We start from the raw sequence: 21,526 nt of genomic DNA, 5'->3' as shown, positions 1-21,526 counted from the left end.
CACTGTTTGAGGACTTGGGAAGTCCTGGTCCGTAAGCGTGCCCCTGGCTGGGGTCCCGAGCTCTGGGAGGCCAGGTTGGTGACTCCAGCGGGAGGGGGTGGAGGGTGGAGGCGGGATCTGCACAAAGGCAGAGAGGGGAGGGGTCCGGGCCAGGCGCCCCGGAGGCAGGGGGCAGAGGGGCGGCTGGGGCGCGGGTAGGGGGGTTCAGGAAGCTCCCACCCCGCAGGAATTCGGAGCGTTCGGCCCTTATAAGGGCATTTCCACTCGCGGCCAATCCGCGGCCGGGGGCGTGGCCGGGCCCCAAACTCGGGAACCCAGAAAGAGCCGAGAGAGCGGCTTCTAGTCCGTGGCGCTCCGTCCAGCCGGTCCGTCCGCTCCCGGCCCGTCCGCTCCCGGCCCGTCAGTCACTTTCCTCGGGCTTGACCCGGCCGCGCCATGAGCTCCACTCAGTTCAACAAGGGTCCGTCCTATGGCCTGTCCGCCGAGGTCAAGAACCGGGTGAGTGGCGGAGCAGGACCCCAGCAGGGATGGAGAAAAGGGCGGGGAGAGGGGGGCGAGCTTGGCTATCCCGCGTCAGACCTGGGGGGACTTTCTGGTCAATTTCTCCCTCTTCTTGGCCCTTCCCCGGAGGAGCCGCGGCCCGACCCCAAGCATCTCCTGGAGGGGACCTGGCTGCTCCCGGGCAGGACTCACTCTGATGTCCTGGAGCCCCACTCCTTCCCTTCCAGCAGAGAGAGGTTTCCAAACTCGCTGAGACCCGCGTACCCGCGTCTGAAGTTGAGGTTCCTCTCTTGGGGATTTCTCCTTCCCCAACCCTGCCTTCCAAGAGGAATTAGGGAAGGCTAACTCACTGTGTGACCGTGGGCGAGTCCCTTCCTCCCCCAGAGAGCCACGATCTCTTGATGGCAGTCAGTCAAGTGAAGCTGGCTGAAACACTTTCTGGAATTCTATCAGGATCCTACCCCGAGACTAGAGGATGGATGGGGGACCCGAGGCTGGGAGGGGAGAACTGGGGAAGGGAGATGGGAACTGGGCTGGGATGCTGCCCCACCCTGTCGTCCCGGAGCCACCTTACTATAATTTCCGTTTGGCTCCGTTCAGTAAAAGGGTGTGTGTGCTTGTATTTGTTGTGGGGGTGAGGGTGGGAGGGGTAAGGGGGAATTCCCCTTAGCCAAAGTCAGCACCTGCTGGCCACCTAATGGGGGAGGGGAGGAGAGGAGGGGGTTCAAAAAGAGGAAGTGGGGGTGGGTGGAGTTAGCCACCGCTTCTTAGACAGAAGCCTCCTTCCCTATCCTCTCCCTGAGATTTAAAGGGACCGGGGTGGGAGGGTGTCCCAGACTAAATTTACCCAGAGCTGCTCCCTCTGCTTTGCTCTCTTATCCTAACCTCCCCTTTCTGGGCCTCGGTTTGGGCTCTGTAATTCCCAAACCTCAAATTCCGCAATCCTAGAAAAGAGGAGGTTATAAAGTTTCAGAGCTGGGAACCTAGAATGAAGACGTTTTGAACTAACTGCCTTATTTTGCAGATTAGGAAACTGGGTGTGGGCCTTATCCCAAAACACCTATTGGAAAAAGATGGGATTAGGACCTAGCCCTCCTGATTTCTAGCCTGGGGAGCTTTGTGGGCATCCTTTAAGGGGGGAAGGGGAACAGGAAAGGGGTTGTCTTTTGATTTCCACTTTCCAATCAAATGTGCAGAGCCTCCAGGGACATTGGTTTCTCAGGCATCCAGCTGCCAGCTGTGAATGGACACACACCTGCATGTTGAGCCACTTGGGAACTCTGGAGGAGAGGCTTGGTTGAGGTGCATTCTGGGATTGCATCACGCCCCACCTCCATGGACGGGAGTTGAGTCAGGAGTGGGGCATCTCAAGTGGCACCACAGAATGTGGCAACATAGCTGTTGGCAGAGTCCTTGCAAAGGCCCACAGGCCAGCCAGAGGGTTGGGGGAGCCCTGATGGCCTGCTTGGACATGTCTGGCCCTGCTGGCTGTCCACAGGAAAGATCTAGGACCAGGCTGAACTGTTCCCGCTCTCAGATACACCCTAGAACGACCTGGTTTCCCTGGGCTATTTCTCTCCATCCTGAAAAAATGTAACTAATGTTAGAGAAAGGGGAAGAGGGGCCAGACAGACCTTTCTTAGCCTCTGGAATAGGGGAGTATAAAGTCAGGAACTAGGGTGGGAGAGTAGATAAGGTTTGAGCAAATCACTCCTTGTTTCTGCATCTTAATTTGCTCTTCTATAGAATAAAGATATTGTTCTCTTAAGCCCCTCTTAGCTTTGATCTTCTGTGTTCTAAGGTCCCTCCTAGTTAGCTAGGATGTTCTAAGTTCTCTTCTGGCTTTGATTTTTTTATGTTCTAAGGTCTTCTCCAGCTCTGTCATTCTGTGATATAAGATCACCCCCAATGTTCTAAATTCCCTTTTAGCTCTGAGTTCTATGTTCTAAGGTCTTTCCCACTTCTATTGTTCTAAGAGCTTCCCAATTTGGATGCCAAAGGAATCTGTGATTCTCTGACGACTCCCTTCCAATCTCCACACAGTTTCTTTCACCCTCTGATCCCAGAAGTTACATTTTAATGTCCATTTCGCAGTTGCAGAAGGTGGCAGGCCGGGCTCTTCCTGCGTTTTCTTTGAATGGACTCTCTGATGCCAACTTCATTTGTCTCAGGGTTCTGTGCCAACCTCAAGGGCTTCCTTGCATGACTCAGAACCACTTCTGGAGGAGATTTTGTGTGGGGAACCATCATGAATGAACACAGTTCACATTCAACTGAACAACTAGGCAATCTGGAGACCTGGCCAGGACCCGATGGGGAGGATGTCTTAGTTCTCAGTGTGCCCAGACTGGGTCAGAAAGTCATTTGGTTTTTTGTTGGTATAGACTAGAAACTTTCTCCCTCACTTTCATCCACACCCCACAATTCATCCCTTCATTCTTTTCAACAACATTCAAAAGCTTAGACTCCTGGAAATCACAGAGCTGGGAGGATACTTAAGTCTAACACCTAACTCCACAGTCCCTCAGTCCCATCCCACAACATTCCTGCCAACCTCTGCTTGAAATCTTCCAGTGATGGGGAGCTCACTTTCTATCGACTACCGTCATCAGAGAGTTCTAATTTTTGGTTCTAAAGTCCATTCCAACACTGACTTATTAATGTTTTAAGTTCCTTTCTGCCATTGATGTTTTATGTTCTAAGATCCTTCCACTTTGGACTTTTTAGCAATCTAGCTTTCCCTTATATTTCATCAGCCTCTAAGAGTATCCTCAGTTAGGATAGAGGTCAAAGGCTTATCTCTGCCCCCAAATGTATGGAATCTTCTGCAAAAAAATGATGTTAAAGGTGATCCAAGCTATGGTAAAGACACAAGTTCTTCAGATGCAGTGAAACAACCTGTTTAGAACCAGCTGAACTACCCCCACGCCCTCCTTGGAAACAACCTAAATAAGCCACGTTTGCCCAGCCCTGTGCTTGGCACTGTGGGGACAACAGACCTAACAGGACCTGGCTCTTTGCCCTTGGGGGAAGCTCTCAATGTGGGATGCAGGGAGAGGTTAGAGCAGACTGAGACACATTGTCACTACAGGGATGTGGGGGTAGGATAAGTGCCTTAGGAGAGGGAGAAAGATAGGCTGGTAAGAAGGAAGAAGTTCCTTCCAATGAGAGGGAACAGAGAAGGCTGCCTGAAGGCAATGGCACTTGAGGGAGACCTTGAAGGTTTCAGTTTCAGTTGTGACTCCATTTGGCATTTTTCTGGCAAAGTTCTTGGAGAGGTTTGTCATTTCCTTCATTTGACAGATCAGGAAATAAGCAAACAGTATTAAGTAACTTGCCCATGGTCACACAGCTCCTAAGTGTCTGAGGTTGGATTTGAATCCAGGTTTTCTTGATTATAGGCCCAGAGCTCCATATGTCTTACCACTTTAAGTACTGGTGAGACAAAAAGAGGCAAAATGAAACAGGGGAGGGAGTCAAAGGCACAGTGTCACGAAAAGTGTGGAGTGCCTCAAATATTAGTTTGAGAAATTGGAAGTATGATGTAGTAGAGGATTTGGGATGATGGACCCTCTGGCCAGTAGTTAATTAGATAATTTCTTATATTCCATCTTTTCTCCAGAGGATGCTCTCAACTTTATTTATCCAGGGAAGGGGAAGGAACATGGAGCGGGGACTGGCTTGACCCAAGCAGAACTCCTACTTATGGACCCAGAAATAGTCTCACTCTTACCCTTACAGCACAGGGAGACGTTCAGTTTCTCAAGGGGGTTTCCCCAGCGTGGAACTGGGGTTCAGATCGCAGTTCTGTCACTGTTAGCTGTGCAACTTTAAGCAAATTGATTATTTGCTTCCTCTGGATGAAAGAGTGGGCAGGACTCAATGATGACTGTAAGATCACTTCCAGTCCTGAATTCTCTTACCCTTCAGCTTTCCTTGGTTGGTGTTAGGGAGCCCACTGAGGCTGGTTTCAGGGCTCATTGGCCTGGGAGTGGTCTGGACTCTGGTGTCTCTGCCCACTCAGGCAGCCCCTCCCGAACTGCTTTGAAGGGGCTTGTCAGGCTACTGGCAAAAAGAGTGTAAACCTCTGGGAACAGCTGCTCTTCATTTACAAAGAAAATAGCCAGCGCATTCTTGGCATTTTGTGGTGACAAAAGAATCTGTGGGCGGGTCGGATCCCAAGGAGAAAGCCTGAGGATCCTAGAGGTGCTGTGGGGAGGGGAGAGGGTGTAGAGAAATGGATCCCAAGGAGCCAGACTGCAGCTTCTGAGATGGGGAGAAAGGGGAGGCACCGGGTATAGGAATAGCTTGGAGTCCAGAGGAGGCTTGGGCCTGGTCCAGGATCCAAACCACCAGGCCTGGAGTCCAGGATTCTCCTCCTCTGGAAGTCTTGAAGCAAAGGCTGGATGATCCCTTGTCGGGGAAGTTGTGGAGGGGATTCTAATTCAACAGATGATTTCTGAGGTCCCTTCTAACCGTGAAACCGTATGACCCAAAGGGACAAACCCATGAAGAAAGAGAAGGATTGGCTGTTGGACCAAGGGCCCCAAGGAAGGCTGTCTCAGAATACTGGAGTGGGGTCTGTGGTTTGGAGAGGAGGAAGGGATGTTGTGTCTGTTGCTATGACCAGAGCTGTTCACAGAGCTGTCTGCAGCCCAATCCCTCCTCGGCCCTCTGTCCCCAGCCTCCTTCAACATTCTGGAGCAAATCTTTAGCCCTCCCTCAAGCCTTCTCCCCTTCCTGATTCCTTTGTGGAGGTGGGAGCAGGAATTACACTCCAGCCCTGTCTACTGCCTCCCTATAAAAGCTCATATCCACCTACCTTTGTGGGCCTAGAGTGGGGCAGGATCCAGTTTTCCTTCAAAGACTTTGTCCAGAGACTGCTGGGTCTTTGGGAAGTCCAGGAGGGGAAGAAATCTGTCAGCCAGTGACTCTGCTAGCATTCATTAAGTAGCACTGTTCTAAGCTCTGGGGTACCAGGGAAGGTAATCACATTGTCTCTGCCTGCCTTCAGGGAGTTCACTGTCTAATGCAGGAAACAACATGCAAATAGTTATAGTCATACAAAGTAGATGCTCTGTAAATGGAGGATGATCTCCTAGGGGAGATGCTACAGGGAAGCATCCTTGAAAGGTGAGATTTGAGCTCCCAGAGGAGAGTTGAGCATTGATGGGGAGGAGGGAAAACATTGTCAGGATGAAGAGATATTCAGTACAAATGCATGGAGTAAAGAAATGGATTGTATCTTGTGAAGAACAGCTGGTAGGACAGTGTAGCTGAATAGTAGAGTACCAAAGGGAAATAGAGGATGAGATGAATGGAAAGATAGAAGCAGTCATATTAGAGAAGAACAAGGTAGGGCCAGTAATCAGTCAGTCAGTTCAGTCTATAAACATTTATTAAGCACCTACCATGTGTTGTTGTTGCTCAGTTTCAGTTGTGACTCTGTTTAGGGATTTCTTGGCAAAGTAATGAGAGAAGTTTGTCATTTCCTTCAGTTCATTTGACAGATTCGGAAACAGAGGCAAACAGGATTAAGTGACTTGCCCAGGGTCACACAGCTAGTAAGTGTCTGAGGCTGGATTTGAATTCAGGTCTTCTTGATTACATGTGCTTCACCACTTTAAGTGCTGGTAATGCAAAAAGAGGCAAAAGGCAGTGCCCAAGGAGCTCACATCTAAAGGGGAAAATATATATTGATATACAGCGTATAAATAATTATATGCAAACAAGTTGTAGATGGGATAAAACAGAAAATAATTTACAGAGGAAAGTCACTGAAATTAAGAGGGATTGGAAAAAGGGCTTCCTTCTAGCTGGGACATTTTTGCCCAGGAGGCAAAGATGAGGAAAGAGAATTCTAGACATGGGGCAGAGCCAGTGAAAATGCCCAGACTCTAGAGATGGAGTATCTTGTTTGAGGAGAGAAGTCATAAGAATGAAGAGAATGCAGAAGGATGAAAGGTGTGAGAAAACTGGAAAGTAGGTGGGGAGAGGAAAGGGTTGGGTGATTAAAAAAAAAATTTAATGCCAGATTTTGTATTTGATTTCTAATTTTTTGGTAAAAATTATTTAATTTTTCCCAATTACACATTAAGGTAGTTTACAATGTTCATTATTATAAAATTTTGAGCTTCTAATTTTTCTTCCTCCCTCATCATTGCTTAATTAAGCAATCTGATAATATAGACTATAGATGTATCAATATTAAATCATATTCCCACATTAGTCATGTCATGAAGAAGCAGAACAAAAGAGAGAAACCATGAGAAAGAAAAAACAAAACATGAAGAATGTTTCAATCTGCATTCAGAATCCATAGTTCTTTCTCTGAATATGGATAACATTTTCTATCGTTAGTCTTTTAGAACTTGTCTTGGGTCACTGTATTGCAGAGAAGAGTTAAGTCTATCAAAGTTGATTATCACTCAGTGTTTCTGTTACTGTGGGTAGTGTTCTCCTGGGTCTGTCATTTCACTCAGCATCAGTTCATGTAAGTCTTTCTAGGTTTTTTTGAAATCTGCCTGCTCATCATTTCTTTTTAAAAAATTTTTGATATCTACTTTTAGATGTTTGATTTACATTTTTACCGCCCTCCGTCCCCTCACCCCTTCTCGATCTGATATAGGTTATATGTGTACAGTAATATTAAACATATTTCCACATTATTGATGTTGTGAAAGAAGAATCAGAACAAAAGGAGGAAAAAAATCACAAGAATAAAAAAAGAAAAGAACAAAAAAGTGAAAACAACTTGCTTCAATCTGTGTTGAAACTCCATAGTTCTTTCTCTGGATGTGGATAGCATTTTCCATCACCTGCTCATCATTTCTTAAAGCACAATACTATTTCATTATATTCATATACCCCAGCTTGTTCAGCCATTCCCCTATCAATGGACATTCTCTCAATTTCCAATTCTTTGCCACCACAAAAAAAGATCTGTTATATCAATCTTTTTGCACATGGAGTCCTTTTCCCTTTGTTATGATCTCTTTGGAATAAAAACCTACTATAATGGTATTGCTGGATCAAAAAATATACAGAATTTTATTGTCCTTTAGGCATAGTTCCAAATAGTTCTCCAGAACGACTGGATCAGTTCACATTTCTATCAATAACACATAGTGTCCCAGACCCAGTTTTACCACAAATTCTCCAATATTTGTTATTTTCCCTTTCTGTTTTATTAGCCAATCTGATAGGTATGAGAGGTGTGTTTGATTTTGTATTTGATTCTAGAGGTTACTGCAACCACTGGATTTTATGGAGTATGGAGATGAGCCAGTCCAAACTTTGGCAAGTCATTTTGACTTGTGAATAGAGCATGCGTGGAGTAGGGACTGACTTGCGCAGACCCACCCAAAGCACATTACAGTTATCCATATGTGGAGATGTGGGTCTGCACTGGAGAAGGGCAATGTCAGAGAAGAGAGAGGAGTCAATATAATTTAATGGAAAGGTTACTGAACCCAGAGTGAGAGGTGACCTGGTTTCCGATTCCATCTCTGCCACTTAGTATTAGTTGTGGACAAGTCCCTTTCCTCATTTTCCTTATTTCATAACAGCAGTTCTTGCATTTCCTCCATTGTATGTAAAGCATATAAACCATAAAGTACTCTTTCCCTCTCAAATATATATGTGGATACAAACAAATATGCTAGGATTTTGATTCAAGATTCTATAAACCATAAAGCATACTCTCTCTCCCTCATATATACCTGTGGGGGTGTATATATGAATATATATATGCTATTTTTTTTAACATTTTTTATTAATTTTATAATTTACAAATTTATAATTATAACTTTTTTGACAGTACATATGCATGGGTAATTCTTTACAACATTATCCCTTGCACTCACTTCTATTCTGAATTTTCCCTCCTTCCCTCCACCCCTTCCCCTAGATGACAGGCAGTCCCATACATGTTAAATGTGTTATAGTATATTCTAGATATAATATATGTGTGCAGAACCAAATTTCTTGTTGCACAGGAAGACTTGGATTCAGAAAGTAAAAATAACCTGGGAAGAAAAACAAAAGTCATGCTATGGTTTTGATCACAGAATTTATAAACTGTAAAGCATTCTCTCTTTTCTCTGTCTCTCTCTATCTCTGTCTGTCTCTGCTTCTCTCTCTTTCACACACACATATACATACAAAAATTGTGTGTGTGTGTGTGTGTGTGTGTGTGTGTGTGTGTATTATTTTGATCCAAAAATCTGGTTGAATGCTAAGGAGAGTCAGAGAGAAGCAGAGAAAACCTACGGACCATCCCTCTCCGCATTTCTTTCCTGTCCTGGGGTTTGTAGCAATGATTAACTCATCTGAGAGATAAAAAATGAATCGGTTTTAATAGCTGGTCTACACCATTTTACAGAGAAGGAAACTAAAGACCAGGATTACAAACTTGGACTCAAAAAGGGATCTTAAAGGCCACTAGTCCAACCATCTTGATTTTATAGCTGAAAAACTGAGAAAGACTTACTCTGGGTGAGAACATGGAAAGAATAAACTGGACATGGAATGTCTCTCTCCATATTACAGAGGGGGAAACTGACTCTTTCGGAATCACACTAAGCAGCTGAGTCAAGACTCAAATCCAGGACTCTTGACCAGCTTGTGTAGGTGGATAGAGCGCTGGGCATAGGCCCCGTTGGAAAGACCTTTGTTCCAATAAAACCTCAACTACATACTAGCTTTAGAGAAGGGGATTCAAAGGTCTTCTGGTCCAATTAATTTTTTTTTTCAGATGAGGCAATTAAGACTTGGAAAGCTTAGATCATTTGTTCAAAGCCATGCAGGTGATAAATAAGTGCTAACATAAAAGCTACCATTTATATAGCACCTATTGTATACTAAGCAATAGGCCAAGTGCTTTACAATTATTATCTCATTTGATCCTTACCAGATTGTAGTAAGCTTGTAAGTAAGATTGTAAAGCACTTGTTATTATTATCCCCATTTTATAGCTGGCAGAATTCAAAATATTGCAAGTTCATTACTCTCTTCTCGACCCTGTCATGCCCTCATGGACCCCCAGAGTTCCTGACTCAGTGTCCCTAGGCTCCCTCCCCTGTGACATCTGAGCTTCATAGTCCTGCGAGTATCAGGGGGATCCTGAAATCTAGGTAGTTTATGTATCGCTGGACTCGAAGTAGCTTCAGGCCCAAATCAGCTTTCTTAGCTTTTTTGTGTGGAGATCAGGAAGTGGGGCCCAATTTGGGAGCCTCCTCCCCTGCTCCTCCAGGGCCCCCTTCCCAGGTCTCAGAACCCACTTTCTCCTCATGGCTAGACCCATACCCGGGTACTCAGGTATAAAGAGGATTGCTTCGTCCATGGATCAATCAGGTCTTCCTTGTGGCATGGTGGAATATGGGGAAGGACTCCAGAGATTCAGGAACGAGTTTCCAGACAGAGCCGGCAATTATTGCATCCGGTTCTCTTGTCTCTCAGAATCTCAGACTTGGAGGGTTGGAAGGCATGAGTGCAGCCATCCAGTGCATCCCACTAGTCCGTGACTAAACTAAGGTCAGCATCACTATCTGCAAGGCTTGACATCCACGGACCAGGACGTTAAGTTGTCCAAGGTCTCAGTGGTCTGATGGAGCTGGAGAATTCTGCTTGGTCTCAGCGTTTCAAAAATGCATCTTGGTCAATTGAACTAGGAGATATTGGGGGGGGGGAGGGAATTTCAGAGAAGCAGATTCTGACTCTTTGAAAGGAAATTCTTGATAGTATTGCCCAAAAGTTAGAATTGAACACCTCTTAAGGTAGAGAATTCCCTGTCACTGGGGGTATCCAAGAAGGTGCTGAACAATCAATCACTTGCCCAGGATGTTATTTATTGAAGAAGTTCCTGTTTCATTCAATTCAGCAAACTTTTTTTTTTTTCCCAAGTTATTGCTCTGTACTGGGCACTGCACTAGGTACACTAGATATATAAAGACAAAAGCTCACTTTTGGCTTTTCTTTGTGTCCTTAGCACACATTTTATCATAGTGATCAATTAAGTTAGGTTTGTTGACTACATTTATTCATTGGGTATACTACTAAGTAAGTGCTGGGAGGCCCTTCCCAGCTTTGAGCTCCCATGGGTCTAGATTCTGATGTCCTTTCCACTCAACTGCCTCTCCCTCTTCCTCCTTCACCACTAATTAGCCTGGTGACCTTGATCAAATCGATTTCCCCATTTCCCCTCTCTGAATCTTGATTTGTAAAATGATCTGTAAAATGGGCAGGATAATCTCGTCCTTGCCTTCTCCATAGTCCTGTTCTGAGCAGTTGAATGTGAGAGACAGAATGGACTCGGAAGTGGTCAGCAAGTCTGAAAGGATTTTGTAAAGAGCTGAGCCATATAGATGGACAAGAAATTGTAATGAGTATTAGTTGCTCTAAAGTCACGGGATGCAGAGCTGGAAGGGAACTTCAAGATCATGTCATCCAACCCCCCTCACTGGACAGATGAGGAAGCTGAAGTCCAGGGGGGAAGTAACTTGGTGCATATCATACAGAGAATAAGTAGCAGATTGTTCTTTGTCCCAGGTGACCAGGCAGCCTCATCTTTCTCCAGGAAAACTGGAAACAGACAAAAGCTTTGGCATTAACTCCACCTCCATAGCATGCCTTCTATCCATCCATCTCTTTCTGACAAGACCATCACTCTCATTCATAGTTTGAGCATCTATCTCCAAGGCTACTATAAAAGCTTCCTATTGGTCTTCCCACTTTGGTTTTTTCTTTGATAATTCATCCTCTCTAGGGATGCCAAAAAGATCTTTCTAAACTACAGTTCTGACTGTTAACTTCTCTACTCAAAAACCTTCCATGGCTTCCTATTGTTGTCTCCAAAAAGGAATGACAAATACCCTCGCGTGGAATTTACAGTCCTCTAGGACCTGATTTCCCTTTCTGACTTACTCCATACTATCAAGCTCTCTATATTGCACCCCAATTGAACAATGACACCTCCAAACTCTGTACTTCTGGCCTCTCTGGCCCCTATATCAATGGGAATGTGCTGTTCCTCCCTGCTTGCCTATCTGAGTCCTTGTCTTCTGGGAAAGACTCAACTCAGGGGCTACTTCCTCCATGAAACCTTTCTGCCCTCCTCCTCTCTGTTTTTCCTGAGTAATGAAACTACTGGCCAGTGAGGGCTGAAGGGAGGAGGGGTTGGGTTTGGACTAATCTGTATCCATCAGATCATAAGTATAGAGCAGGGAGAGACCTGAGACACCATAGGAAGGACCAGGAAATTTTGACCCAGGGAGATTAAGGGACCTAAACAAAGTGACTCAGGCAGGAAGTGGCAAAGTTGTCGTTGGTATCTGGCCTCCTATCCTCTGCCTCTTAGTTTGGGAGCCCGGGGGGACATAAGCTTAGCCTTATGCCTAGCACATAGAAGTCCTTGATACATGTTTATGGAGTCGAATGCAAAGATTTTGTATTAAATCTCATCTAATCTGGCCAGCTCGTTACATAGAAAAGTGAGATCCAGACAATTGGAGTACATCATTTTGTGTGACCGGGAGGGTGGAAAGTATGTGACAGAGGCAGAATTCAAACCCAGATCCTTTGACTAAATTCAGGACTCTTTCCATTGCCAAGGACATTACTAGGTTGGTGGAGATATTTGGAGCCAGGGCAAGAAGGACTTAGTTAATAGGAACATAAATTTAGAACTATAAGGGATTTTTTAGGTCAGGACTCCAATCCCTTCAGTTTTCAAATGGGGAAACTGAGACCCTAACTAGTTGAGGTTTACCTGAGCATCTTGCAAAGGATGGGTCGGAAAATATCATTTTTTCCCCCATGCTCTGGGGCCAGATGTAGTCCTAACAGTATGGCCTGGGACTTTCTCAGCTCCAGTCCAAGTATGACCCACAGATGGAAGGAGAGCTGAGGGGCTGGATTGAGGGTCTCACAGAACTGAGCATCGGGCCAGATTTCCAGAAGGGACTCAAAGATGGCATCATCCTATGCACGTGAGTAGGCACACTAGGGCTTGGGCATTGGAGAGAGGGGGAGGCCTGCTGTCCCCATTCCTATCCCAGATGATAAGAGTACCTTGGAGAGGGATTTGCAACTCTAGCACTTGCCTGCCTCTGACCTGGAATCGTAGACTTATCAGATCTAGAAAAACATCATAGTTGGGAGGAACTTTCCAACAGAAAAGAGAAAAAGGTCTGGGAGGTTCTTTAGAACACAAACTATCAGAGTTAGGAAGAATCTTGGAACATTTGGAAATTGTCACAGAGAGGAGAGTCCTTAAAACCCTGGATGTCAGGGCTGGGAGGGCCCTTAGAACCTGGGATGTCAGAGCTGGGAGGGCCCTTAGAACCCAGGGTGTCAGAGCTGGGGGGACCCTTAGCTTACAATAATGCCTGCTAGGATAGGCACTCATAGTATCACTATTTCTCTTTCCTTTTTACTGCTCTCCTGGCACTATCCCTCCAGTCTCATGAACAAGCTGCAGCCTGGCTCCGTGCCCAAGATTAATCGCTCACAACAGAACTGGCATCAGGTGAGTTGGTCCTGGGGCATACCTAGGGGAGAGAGAGGGACTAGTGACCCAGTTACTTGTCCTGACCATTCCCTCCCCCTTCAAGGAAGGATGACCTCTAGCTTAGAACAAATGTGCCCTAGCAAAAGGGCAGAGAAAAAGGGGGCCGGCTCAAATGACCAGCTGGGGAGCCAGAACTCTGCTCAGCCGTTTCTTATCTTCTGCTTCTTCCTTTTCCTGATCAGCTGGAGAATCTCTCTAATTTCATCAAGGCCATGGTCAACTATGGCATGAACCCTGTGGATCTCTTTGAAGCCAACGACCTCTTTGAAAGTGGGAATATGACCCAGGTTCAGGTGTCACTTCTGGCACTGGCCGGCAAGGTAAGGCTTCCCCCACCCCAGGGCAGCACAATCTGGGTCTAAATGGGTTTTGCCTTTGCTCCTGCTTAAGGACATGAGAGGTACCGGAAAGGCAGAGGGCAAGTGACAAAAAGTCCTGGCCTGGGGAAAGCTACTGGCTTGGATCTAGGTTTCTTTCAGACTGAGGAATAAGCTTGCAAACACAAAGTTTTCCTGGGCAGGAAACCTCCTTCTGTTGCAGGAAAGATAGAGATTTTCTGCACAGATCTTAAGTGGGAAGGAAAGGGAAAAGTGGATTACAGTACAATCAGTTTCGGGGTCTGAGTGTTTTCCCATGAAAACCCACGGATCCAGGACAGTATGGATGTTCTCCAGTCTTTGGGAATAGTTCTGAAGCGATTGTTTCAAACCCCAGGGGTTACTGGGAGGAGGGACAGGACCAGAGTTCTGGGACAGGAACAGATGCTTTCATCTTTGATTCACTTTCCTCACCATAAAGGAGAACACTGTCAGAATGATTGATCACTTCAAGTTACATTATAAGACTGACTCCCAAGTCAAAAGAGGCAGTTCTGAGAAATTGAAATTATTAGTATATTCATTATTTATTCACTAATTCACTAATTATTTATTATCTATGGATATTCTGCTTACCTATGTGGTCTTGGAATCTTCCCAACTGGGTTGTCGATGCTTTGGAGTCTGGGATCTTGTCTTATTTTGATCTCAGTTTCTCCCCCCAGGTCAGGGTTTGATACACAGAAGGTATATGTTTAATGAGTTAAGTTGAAGAGAATTGATATCACTGAATTAGATGGTATCTAAAATTGTTTTTAATTCATTTTAAAAATATTGAGTTCCAAATTCTCTCCTTCCTTCCAGGCCCTCTCCCATCCATTGAAAAGGCAAGCAATATGGGACCCAGTATAAATATGAAGTCATGCAAAATTTATCTGTGTATTAGCTATGTTGTTTTTTTTTAAAAGATAAGAATAAAGTGTTCCGTGTTTGAAGTCCTCTCCCATCCACAACATTTTGTGTTCTAAGGTTCCTCCTAGCTCTGTTCTAAGAACCTGCTTAACTCAGATATTCTAAAGGACTGTTAGAATAGAGATTCAAATCTGGAAGATGTCTTAGAACACAGAACGTTAGAACTGAGAATACTAGGGGCCCTCCCAACTCTGACATTCTGTGTCTTGTGTTCTAAGGTTGGGTCTTTCACCCCCTCTCACTGTCTGTCTGACTGTCTCTCTGTCTCTTTCTCTTTCTCTGTCTCTCTCCCCTCTCTCTATGTCTCTGTGTCTTTCTGTGTGTCTTCCTTTTCTCTTCCCCCCTTTCTCTCTGTCTCTGTTTCTGTCTCTGTCTCTCTCTGTACATATATCTCTGTGTCTTTCTGTGTGTCTTCCTTTTTTCTTCCCCCCTTTCTATCTATGTCCCTCTCTGTCTGTCTGTGTCTCTGTCTCTCTCTTGGGATATTTTCAACATTATACTTTTTATAAGATTTTGAGTTCCAAATCCCCCCACCTTGTTTCCCTTTCCCCTTTCCAAGGCGCCAGCCATGTAATCTAGGATACAAATGACTTTGTCTATTCTAAAAGCCCTCCCAGCTATGATGTTCCATGATGATGTTCTTCCAGCTCTGGCATTCTTTGCCTCATGCTCTGAGTCCTTCTCACTCTTGATATTCCTTGTCCTAAAGTTCTTTCAACTCTAACATTCTGTGTCCTATTTCCAAAGCCTTTCTGCCATTCTGTGTTCCGGCATTAAAAGCCAGAATGTTGAAGGAGGAAGTCTTCTTCCTACTTTTTCTGAGCTGGGAGCAGGACATGGAAGAGGATTGCTTTGAGTTTTGAGATTGGAGTTTGCGAGGTTTTGATCTCTCCTAAATCCCCTTTCCTAATCCCTCTTCTTTATCTCTGTTCCTCCTGACCAGGCTAAGACAAAAGGGCTACAGAGTGGCGTGGACATTGGAGTCAAGTACTCAGAGAAGCAAGAACGCAACTTTGATGATGCTAAATTGAAAGCTGGGCAGTGTGTCATTGGCCTCCAGGTATGAGATGGGCCTAGTCTGCAGCACCTACTGCCTTTTTGGGAGGGGGGCTCCTACATCATAGCTGGGAGGGCCTTTAGAATAAAGCTCACCTGTATCCTATATCAGATGGCCTGCTGTCTGGAGAGGGGAAAGGGAAACAAGGTGGGAGGGGGATTGGGAATTCAAAATCTTATCAAAAGTGAATGTTGATATATTTCTACCATGTTTAACCTATATTGGACCACTTACCATCTAGGAGAGAGTGTGGAGCAAGGGGGAAAATTGGATCACAGGGTTTTGTAAGGGTTAATGTTGAAGAATTATCCATGCATATGTTTTGAAAAATAAAAAGCTTTAATAAAAAATATAAAAAAGTGAATGTTGAAAATATCCCTAGAGACAGAAAGAGAGAAAGAGAAAGGGGTAAGGGAGAGAGAGAGAGAGAGAGAGAGAGAGAGAGAGAGAGAGAGAGAGAGAGAGAGAGAGAAGAGAAGAGAAGAGAAGAGAAGAGAAGAGAAGAGAAGAGAAGAGAAGAGAAGAGAAGAGAAGAGAAGAGAAGAGAAGAGAAGAGAAGAAGAGAAGAGAAGAGAAGAAGAGAAGAGAAGAGAAGAGAAGAGAGAGAGGAGAAAGACACACAGAAAGAGACAAGTCTCCCTAATTGGGTGCCCAGTCTCCCAATCTTGGAGCTCTGCTTGGAGCAGAGCTTGGGGACATGGGCCCGGGGAATCCAGACTTTTTGAGAGAGTTCAGCTCTGCTTCTGCTGAACAGAGACAGACATCACCAATCTCTGGATAGCCCAATGGCCTCATTTCCTTCCTTCCTTCTCAAGCTTGGTACCTATGTGTAAACTTCAGCTTGATTTATAATCCTTAGGAGCCTGGATTTGAAGGGTCCAAAGAATGCCACATTTCTCCCTCTTTCCCACTTCCAAATCTCACCCACAGCGCATGAAATGCCATGATTGGGCCAACATTCCTTTGAGTTCAGCGTTGCCCCCTGAAAATTCAAATTTTCCTTTGAGAGAGATAATATATGAAGGGAAGGCATTTATCAGCAATATTCCTTCCTAGTAACAGGAAGGAGGCAGTGTGTTTCCTGGGAGAGCTGAGGGTGAGAATAAAGGAGGTGAAGCAGGGAAATATTCAGGAGTAAGGAGAATGTTTCAGAGGAGGAAGAGAGATAGGAGTAATGTCCCAAGGGGGATGGGGGAGTGTTCTGGGGGAAAGGGAAGAGGGAGCTACTTAAGGTGAGGTTAAATGGTACCCAGGGCGAGGTTAGGTTGGGAGATTTTCAGTGGAAGTTTCAGATGGAGTTGTGGAGTGAGTGTATGTGTGTGAGAGAGACAGAGACAGAGAGATGGAGATGGAGAGAGGAGGGAGAGACAGAGACAGAGAGACACACAGTGAGAGGGGGAGGAAAAAGAAGAGGAAGGAGAAGGAGTAGGGGGAGGGAAGAAGAAAGAGGGAAGGAGGAAAGAGGAAAGAGTACAGAGGAATACTGAACATGCTGCCCAAGCAATCTGCCTGGGTGCTTTCCCCATCTTGCTCTGACCAGACCCTGTCTGACAGTCAGATACCTCCCCTCTCCTGGGAATTCTGCCACAATTCCAGGCACAAAAGTTAATCATGGCTCTGATGTGGGAGACAAGCCCACAGGGCCTCCGTCAAGAGTCTGAACCCCAGATTTGATGCAGCAGAGGATGGACCACTGGCACCTCACTGACCCTACCTCCTTCTGACCACAGATGGGCACCAATAAATGTGCCAGCCAGTCAGGCATGACAGCCTATGGGACCCGGAGACACCTGTATGACCCTAAGAACCAGATTCTGGCCCCGATGGACCACTCAACTATCAGCCTGCAGATGGGGACCAACAAGTGTGCCAGTCAGGTGAGTGGGAGCATCAGAAATGAGAGAGAACCCTTATGGGTGGGGCGGTACAAGGGTTAAAGCCCAGGTGAGTTCCAAGATGGGCTCTGAGCTCTCTAGACCTCCAACCTCTTACAGGAAACACTATGGCATGCAAGGAGCCCTGGATTTGGGGTCTTTACTATGACTTTGACTCACTGTATGACCTTGAGTTATAAAACAAAGGTGGCAGCTGGTCTTAGAGAAGATGAGCAGGAAAAGAGTTGGATTTGAAGTCAAAGAACCCAATTTTAGTTACTTACAAAGGGGCTTTCAGCAAGCCCCTTCCCCTCTTGTGCCTCAGTTTTCTCAAATATATAAAAAGGGACTAGAGAGTCCCTAAGGTCTTTTTCAGCTCTGACATTCTGTGACCAAAAGAACTCTTCTCTTCCCATGGAGCATTCCAGCCTTGGGTCTGTGCACTTGGGAGTGAGAACTGGAGGCTGAGGCTTCCAGACTGGTTTCTCTCCCTTTAAGAAGGGATGAAAGTTAGAGTGAGAATAAAGCTGAGCTCTCTAAGCTGCTGGGCTGGTTAGAGCTGGTTCTTTGATGGCAGGCACTCCCTCCAGCTCTTGTTTCCTCAAGTGGGGGGTAGGGATGCTCTACACCCCACAGCTGAGATCAAACCCCTCAGTTACCAAGTAACTGAGCAGAGCAACAGGGACTCACACAGTCACAGCTTACAAGCTCCCGGAGCTGAATTCAGAACCAGGAAGTCTGGGAGGAACCCTGCCTCTGTCACTGTCTTATCTGGGCCTTAGCTTCCACATCTGGTAAATGGGTGTGAAGTTTTGTGTCAGTTTTGGCGTGCCAGTATGATAATGAAAGCAACAATTCATAAAGTGCTACATTCATATCAGCTTATTATTGAACCCTAGAATATCAGAACTGGGAAGGTCCTTGGAACAGACAATGTCAAGGCTGCAAAGGCCCTTAGATCACAGAATGTCAGAACTGAGAGGACCTTTAGAGCATAAAATGACAAAGCTGGAGGGTTTTTAGAACCCAGAAAATCAAGGCTTGGAAGACCCTTAGAACCCAGATGTCAGAACTGGGAGGACCTTTAGAACATAAAATATAGAATATCAAAACTGAAATAGGTCTTAGAACATAGTATTTTGAAACTAGAAGAGTCCTTAAAGTTTAGAACTTAAGTTAAAAGTTTAGACTATTATGGCAGAAATATTAATAGTCAACATTTATTCATTCTTTAAGGACCTGGTAGATATAATCTTATTTGTTCTGCACAACAATCTGTGAGGTAGATGCTAGTGTTAGGCTGATCTTATAGGAGAGGAAACTAAGAAGTTTCAGAGACTGGCCCCAGTGTCAATGACAGAATTAGAACTGGGGTTTTCCCAAGTCTAGCCATTGCACCCCTAAGAAATCACCTTAGAGCCCAGAATTTCCAAAGAGCTGGATCAGAAGAAGCCAAGGGAAGGGGGAGCCCTGAAAAACAGAGTCAGATTTGGGAGGGAACTGTGTTAATAAGGCAATTTATTAATTGCTGACACAGTTCTTAAGTGACAGGGATACAAAGAAAAAAAAAACTTACATTCTAAGAAGGAAATATATATATAACTACCTACCTTCAAGACAGAAGCAGCTAGGGTCAAAGACCATCTCTGTAGGAAAGGCACTAGAGGAAGGTAAAGACCCTGGGGGCAGGAAAGATGGATCAGAGCAAGGTTTCCTGGAGAAGGTAAGACTTGCCTGAGTTTTGAAGAAACCAGAGAAAGGAAGAGCCAGAAGGGAGAGGAGAGAAAGCATACCAAGCATGGGGAACAGCTTGTACAAATGCTTAGAAAGGGGAGATGCCAGAAAGTGATGTAAAGCCTGGAGGGACTGGACCTGGAGGGAGTATCGGCAGGTCAGCAGTGGAGTTAGGACCAAGGCTGGGCCTCCCACATCCTGGCTGTGTGACGGGGGCTGGGCTGGAGAGGACCCAGCCAAGGAGCCAGGGACTTGTGGGATTCCGAAGCCTGAATTCCTTTTTCCTTCCTGCTTGCAGGTGGGCATGACAGCCCCTGGCACCAGGAGGCACATCTATGACACCAAGATGGGCACAGACAAGTGTGACAACACCTCCATGTCTCTGCAGATGGGCTATACCCAGGGTGCCAACCAAAGCGGGCAGGTGTTCGGGCTGGGACGGCAGATCTACGATCCCAAATACTGTCCCCAGGGTCCCAGTGGAGATGGGCCAGCGGTGGGCCCGGGTGACAGCCCCAGCTCTGTGGAACCCCCCGAGTACCACTATTACCGGGAAGAGGAAGGGTACTGAGTCCATGGGGCCCCCCTCCTCCTGCCTTCCTCTCCCTCATCCTCCCCCTCTTGTTTTCACCACCCCCTGTGCTCCTGGTTTTTGTCCTGTGCTGGAAGAATTTTGTTCCTGTCTGAGCTCTCTCTTTGACTCCTCCTGTGGTCTCAGCCACATCTCTCCCCATCTCTGGGCCTTCGTTTCTCTATTTGTCAGATGAGGGGCCAGGCCTGGCTGTCAAAGGGCTCCCTCCTGCACTGATGTTGGTCAATTCTGTGTATTTGAGTGTCTCATCTCTTGAGCAGAGTGCCAGGTTCTCAGACCTGGAAATCTGGGTGGGTGGGCAAGAAGTCCCTCGGCCCTCTCTCTCTTCAGCTCTGCAGGGGTGTGAGTGGGGCTGGGGGATTATGAAGGACCAGTCCTGCTCATTCCTTGCCTGGACCAAGCTGTCTCCCCCCCTCTTCCTGACCCCGCTTTGGCTCAGCCCTGGGTCCTGCAGATGAAGGTTTTGGAGGGAGGAGGGGGAAAATAGGGCCACCATAGGGTTTCCTGTCAATGTTGAGCTTCCTGCTTATGAGGTTGGCTGGTGGTTTCCTCATCCCTGTCAAAAGATGTTGAAAAATGATGTTTCATTTTTCAAAGGGGGGAGGGGAAAGAGCACCCACTCCCTTTCTTTTTCCTCCACTTGTTCCCTTTCCCACAGGAGCAGGGAGGACCATTTCCAAGGGACCCCCAGCCAACCTTTCAACCAAAACCTCCTTAATCTAGTAAGGGACCAGTCTGGTTTTAACTTAATGTAAGGAGAAAGACTCCAAATAAAAGAAGCTACTTTGTATTTCTGAAAAGGAAAGTTAGCAGCTCTAACCCTCCCTCTCTGAGCCCCATCACAACCCAGGGAATGAATCCCTTGGGCCCCTGCATCTTCCCCACCCCTCCCCACCTGGCAAAGCCTTGGTTCAGACTGGATCAGCTGCCTTCCTTCTTGAACACTGCACAGTGGCCCTGCTGGGCTGGGCCAGGTCAGCCTGGCTCAGGGGGCTTTCCTGGGAGAGTCATCCCATCAGCCCTTGGGGCCTGGGAGAAGGACCTAGAAATAATGTGAAATGGTGATGTGGGAACACAGGCAATAAAACACATTCTTTGTTTAAGAAATGAAGATGAAGGTCGTGTCTGATGCTCAAGAAATCTAGGCAAGATACGAACTCGGGAGTCTTGGGGAATCTGGCCGTTGGAGGCTACTGGGCACGGGATGGGGCAATCGTCTGCTTCTGGGACTTAATGGGTAAACAAAAGAGCTCCCTTTGCCAGTTCCCTTTAGTTCATTCATTCAGCAAACATTTATTAAACACCTGCTGGATAGGGGATTCAGTCATACACTGGAGACCGACTCCAATCAGTCAATTAATTATTCATTGCCTATTATATGTGAAGTGCAGAGGATACAAGTACAGTGAATGAGATAATCTACAGGAGCCTATAAACATAGATTATTGCATAAATATAAAATTAACAAATACCTATTTATATTTTACACATACAGAGTCATTAAATTTCTTGACAATGAAGGTAGTTGAGAAGATCAAGAAATATTCCATGTACAAGGTTGTTCCTGAGCTACATCTTAGAGAGACTGAGGCAGAAGTAAGGAGGGAGGGAATTCTTGGCAAGAGAAAGAGAAGGGCATTTAGCTGGACTGCAGAATGCAGAAGGGGTATTTATGTCAAGTGAGATTGGAAAGACAGACTGGGGGCAGGTTGTGAGGGTTTTATTTTTTAATAGCATTTTATTTTTTTCCCAATTATATATAAAGACAAGTTATAGCATTCATCTTTTCCCACTTAATAGTATTTTTCCCAATTACATGGAAATATAGTTTTCAATATTCACTTTAATACTATTTTAAATTCCTAATTTTTCTCCCTCCTTCTCCAAGATATCAAGTAATCTGATATAGGT

The 21,526-nt window shown here is 45.7% G+C and overlaps 1 protein-coding gene across 1 annotated transcript; it reads left to right on the top strand.

Annotated features, from left to right (window-relative positions):
* Window positions 1–276: 276 nt before the first annotated feature.
* CNN2 (calponin 2) lies at window positions 277–20,722 on the top strand. The gene is made up of 7 exons (XM_074305232.1): window positions 277–498; window positions 12,367–12,488; window positions 12,961–13,027; window positions 13,252–13,389; window positions 15,302–15,418; window positions 17,146–17,292; window positions 19,322–20,722. Exons 1-7 carry the CDS (start codon window positions 436–438, stop codon window positions 19,592–19,594), a joined length of 927 nt encoding a protein of 308 aa, XP_074161333.1. The 5' UTR covers window positions 277–435; the 3' UTR covers window positions 19,595–20,722.
* Window positions 20,723–21,526: the final 804 nt, after the last annotated feature.

Source organism: Sminthopsis crassicaudata, chromosome 1 (assembly GCF_048593235.1).
Source record: "Sminthopsis crassicaudata isolate SCR6 chromosome 1, ASM4859323v1, whole genome shotgun sequence".
Lineage (NCBI taxonomy): Eukaryota > Metazoa > Chordata > Mammalia > Dasyuromorphia > Dasyuridae > Sminthopsis > Sminthopsis crassicaudata.
Note: the sequence above shows the minus strand (reverse complement) of the source record. Positions and strands in the feature narration are given on the sequence as shown.

Excerpts from the sequence above, each read along its gene's own strand:
- CNN2 (XM_074305232.1), top strand. The coding sequence starts at position 436 with ATGAGCTCCACTCAGTTCAACAAGGGTCCGTCCTATGGCCTGTCCGCC. Across the intron at positions 13,390-15,301 it reads TTCTGGCACTGGCCGGCAAG|GCTAAGACAAAAGGGCTACA; the intron begins GTAAGGCTTCCC and ends CCTCCTGACCAG. Across the intron at positions 17,293-19,321 it reads CCAACAAGTGTGCCAGTCAG|GTGGGCATGACAGCCCCTGG; the intron begins GTGAGTGGGAGC and ends TCCTGCTTGCAG.